The sequence below is a fragment of the Vespa crabro genome, chromosome 13, assembly GCF_910589235.1.
Source record: "Vespa crabro chromosome 13, iyVesCrab1.2, whole genome shotgun sequence".
NCBI classification, from domain to species: Eukaryota; Metazoa; Arthropoda; class Insecta; order Hymenoptera; family Vespidae; genus Vespa; species Vespa crabro.
In genome coordinates this window covers 1,645,001-1,650,000 of record NC_060967.1, presented here as the reverse complement: position 1 = coordinate 1,650,000, position 5,000 = coordinate 1,645,001, and the positions used below count along the sequence as shown (strand labels likewise).

General features: G+C 31.3%; 1 protein-coding gene across 3 annotated transcripts in view; it reads right to left on the bottom strand.

Annotated features, from left to right (window-relative positions):
• The window catches only part of LOC124428794 (protein gustavus), a 101,504-nt gene extending 97,942 nt beyond the window's left edge, over nucleotides 1-3,562 (bottom strand). Inside the window, exon 1 of one of the 3 annotated variants that reach the window (XM_046973292.1) lies at nucleotides 2,659-3,562. In XM_046973292.1, the coding sequence (XP_046829248.1) occupies nucleotides 2,659-3,278 (620 nt within the window). In that variant the 5' untranslated portion in view covers nucleotides 3,279-3,562. The remainder of the gene's footprint in view (nucleotides 1-2,658) is intronic. The other 2 variants (XM_046973293.1, XM_046973291.1) reach the window with 2 other exon arrangements.
• Between the last annotated feature and the right edge of the window lie 1,438 nt (nucleotides 3,563-5,000).

Genomic DNA, 5,000 nt, shown 5'->3' with positions numbered 1-5,000 from the left:
GATGATGATGATAATGATAATGACGATCCCGAAAGGAAAAAAAAGTAAATACTTAATAAATTTAGTTTGATGGGAGGAAAAAAAAAAAGACGACGGACGGATTCTCTGTAAATTTTCACAAACATAACAAAAGTACTTAAGTGTATTTCTTCTTAATTATATAATTAATATTATATAATTATAAATATATATATATATATATATATGCATGGTATATATGTATGTATGTATATATGACGCGAATTTATATAGGAAATTATTCGATAGGCGTCTTTAAAAAAAACCTTTAAAATTCATTCATAATATACGAGAAACTTATCGTTATCGTGATTGTGTTCCGATATGGTTAATACAGTTACACTCGACAGAGTAAATAATAATAATAATAATAATAATAATAATAATAATAATAATAATAATAATAACATAAAATGTAAACGAGCGTTGAACATAATTAAAAGTGATGGCTATTGATCGTTCTCATTTAACATAAAATATATACTTATGTATAAAATTCATGAATATTAAAAAAAAATGTATATACATGTATATATGTACGTACATATGTATATATGTATGTACACATGGAAGACTATTTTAACGTCTGGTTTTGTCGTAAGCTTTTACCACGAATAACACGTCGATGCCCTGTTACATAGCAAATCGATTCACGTCATTCTAAATTGACTCGCTTTCACATTTTCCTACAGAACCATTTCCCTCTTTTCGTGTTATTTAACTAGTCCGATCCGTACATGAAAACAACGAACTATCTTTTCACTCTTTTTATCGTTTAAAGGTCTCTAGGCCGTACGACACATTCTTAATTTTATATATATATATGCATATTCTTTATATAGGTAGTGTTAACCAAGTAGTTCGTAAAAAGAAGATGAAAAAAAAAAAAAAGAAAAAGAAGACAAAACTATAGAACAGATTTTTTATTACTTCGTTCAATCCTATCAAAAGATAATTTTTCTATAAATCTCTTTCACTCTCTCTCTCTCTCTCTCTCTCTCTCTCTCTCTGTCTTTCTCTTTTTATGACGTACAATATACTTACACATGTGTATGTGTATAAATTCAAAAGGACGAATAGAAAGACGTATTTTTTGAATTTCGTTGAGTGCTTTTAAACGATGACTAAGAATAATAAGAGTAATAGCATTGGTAATAGTAATAATAATAGTGAATGGTTCAATGAGAAATATATTCTTCCTTTTTTTTTCTTCTTCTTCTTCTTTTTCGTGAGAACGTTCTATTTCTACTTCTATTCCTATATTTATATTCCCCCTCTCCTCCTTCCGCCCATCCCCTCTATCTCTCGTTTCTTTTATAGCTTTGTCCTAGAATAATTTTCATGATAATTGAACAAAACGTTATCAACGACAAGAACAACGACGAATGAACACACGATATCCATTAACAGAAACACGCTATATATATATATATATATATATATATATATATATATATATATTTTCCCTTCTTTTTCGCAAATTAGAGAAAATAAATAATGGACGTTTCCTCGAGAAAATAGAAAATACACTTGTTCTAAGAGCTTAATAAATATCAATCACACTTTTCATACACATTAGACAAAGTATATGTATATATATATATATATATATGTGTACACGTATATATATATATATATATATATATATATATATATATATACACACAGATCACACACGCACGCACATTTAATACATTTAAAAACGAAAGATATAACTATGGATGATGACGGTAGGAGGTCCAAAGAACGAATGAAGAAGACAAACCAGTCGACAAAGTTTTTCTGTTTTTTCTTTTTTGCTTCCTTATTCTTTCCTTGATTATACGATACAAACACGTGCGACATTCTCCCTCTCTCCCATCTCTCTCTTTCTCTCTCTCTCTCTCTCTTTCTCTATCTTTATCTATCTATCTATCTTTCTCTCCTGGCATGAGGCCACTAAGTCTTTTTGTCCTTTATTAATAGACAATGTATTATTCCTAGAAAAGTAGGGAGATAAACAAACGAGACCGAGTTGTAACCGAGTTTCTACGCGACCTCCGTGTGTTCCTTTCAAGCTACACACGATAAGAATGTAAACATCTTTGAGAACGTCGAATATTTATTCGATATACATACATACATACATACATACTTATATCTATCTATCTATGTATATATATATATACACACAAGTATGTACATATATATATATATATATATATATATATATATGTACGTACGTAGTTTAGATATGTATGTAAATTGACATAAATTCTAATGTCATGAAAATTATTAATTTTAATAATTATTAGATCGTTATAACATCAATTCTGATTATTATCTCGAATATTGATATCAATTTATTAGGACACATTTTTTTTTTTTGCAATATTTCGTATCGATAAAAAAAAAAAAAAAAAAAAATTATCCATTCGCGTCTTATCTAAAACTGAATTTAAATCGATTTCAATAAGATAATCAATGTTTCTTTTTTTTTTCTTTTTTTTTTTCTTCTTTTTTTTTTTTAATTGAATCGAAATATATTAAGACAGAAACAGAGAGAGAAAGAAAGAGAAAGAAAGAAAATACATACATACATACATACAGACATATAGATATATATATATATATATTCTCAATGTGTAACGCGTTTCTCACCTTTTTTCCATTCCAATACGTTCGGAAAAAGCGTTGTAATGAAGAGAGAGTCGATATCCTTGAAGAAATGACGACGAATTATTCGTACGTCTCCTTTGTGTCCTGATGGTTCCTTCGATATAACGACAACGTTGTCGATTGTGAACGTAACGAAATTCCCTTTCTCGTAATAATAATAATTGTTGTTGTTGTTGGTTCTGTTGCTGCTGTTGTCGTTGTCGTTGTTGTTGTTGTTGATAAAATAAAGGATCGATTTGATGAATCCCGTGAACAGGTAATCTCCAGCAAAGAACATACGGTACAACAAAGTCTGGTTTGAGTTGCAGCAGAGGCAACACTCGATATTCAATTTGACGAGAGAACGAATGTTGTTGTTGTTGTTGATGACGGTAATAGTGATCTTGGTGGTGGTGGTGGTGGTGATGGTGGTGGTGGTGGTGGTGGTAGTTATGATAATGATGATGATGATGATGATGATGATGATGATAATGGTAATGATGGTGATAAGAGTACGAAGAAAAGAATTGACTGTTGTTATCGTCGCTCGAGAAGCGCACCGGGAGCTGAACTTCTCCACGGAAGATGTTGCTATCACGCCACTCAAGGTCACGGGCTAACATGTCACAGGGACGTCATCCCTATCGGCCACGAACTACCGATACCACCATAGATCCGACATACTCGATCACGATTGACTTCGTACATCGAAATCGTAATAATATTTATTATCCTTACACTTTTATACTCGTTTAAATATTATACTTGTTGTCTCGATGCGATAATATACGTAAACAAAACTCTCGTATATTTCCAACTTGGAAGGAAGGAAGGAAAGGAGGTAGGAAGGGAGGGAGGGAGGGAGGGAGGGAGGGAGAAAGAATGAAGGAAAATAGAGGAAAGGGAAAAAGATAGAAATACTTGTTGAGAATAATATTCCTTCTTCTTCTTCTTCTTCTTCTTCTTCTTCTTGAAATTCTTCAAGATGATAAAAAGATGATAAAAGAAGGTACATAAAGGAAAAAAGAAAGAGGCAGAAGAAAGAAAAGAAAAAAGAAAAAAAAAAGAAACAAACAAACAAACAAACAAATAAATAAATAAATAAATAAATAAATAAATAAATAAATAGATTGATAGATACGAAACGTGGGATGGACAGAAGTTTGGAAATATTTTCGATGGAAAAATTTTAATCGACTTTTTATCGACTGACCGGAGCCGACCAACGGGCAAGACAGACCGAATGAACGAACGAACGAACGAACGAAAGAACGTACGAACGGACGGACGGACGGACGGACGTAAAACGAAAGCCGAGATGAGATATCGCGCGACGACGACGACGACGACGACGACGACGACGACGACGACGACGACAACGATGACGACGACGACGACGACGTGGAGAAGAACGAGAACGAGAACGATGAGAACGACGAGGACGACGACGCGTCGCGACGCGACGCGACGCCTCGCGACTCGACGCGCGCCAACACGACGATTTTCAAAGAGAGCATGCGCGCGCACCACATCCCGCACCCACGCTCAGGGCTGGCCCAACACACATCTCTATTCTTATCTCTTCTAATATCATTATATAAATCTTCTTTGATAAATTTTTTATTCCAATTGAAATCGCGATCTCGAAGAGAATATATAGAAATCTTTTTTTCTTTTTTTTCCTTTTTTTCTTTTTTTTTTTTTTTTTTTGATTATCGTACTCATATATAAACACAGACACAACACTCACGCATTCCTGCATACATAATTGTTGTATTTCGAGGTTTCATATTATCTTTTATTTTATTTTATATATATATATATATATATGTATATATTATTCTTATTTATTATATTTACCCCTATATTATTATTCTTTTATTTTATAATATATTTTATTTCTATCCAAATAAATCTAGAACATATTATATATCAATTATTTTTAATATCAGTATATTGATTAGTTTAATATCATCAAGATGAGAGAATATTAGATTAGTTTAGGAACACAGTCGTATTTCTCATTCGATAAAGGTCAAAGAAAGATCGTACATAATTCTAATCGCCTAATCACGCGTGTTAAATGGATTTCAATAAATTGTAAAATTAAAATCTTCAAAAAGATTTCAATATTCTCCCTCGTTTTTTTTTTTTTTCTTTTAATATATATTCTTCGTTCGATCTCTTTTCCTCTTCCAATTTTTTCTTTTCCTTTTTCTTTTCTTTCTTCTTTTTTTTTTTTTACATAATATTTTTTTGTACATAATTAAATTGTAAATCATTAAATCGTAATCTTTATTATAAAATTCCATTAGACGTCTTTACATTTAAGCTACTTCGTTTCT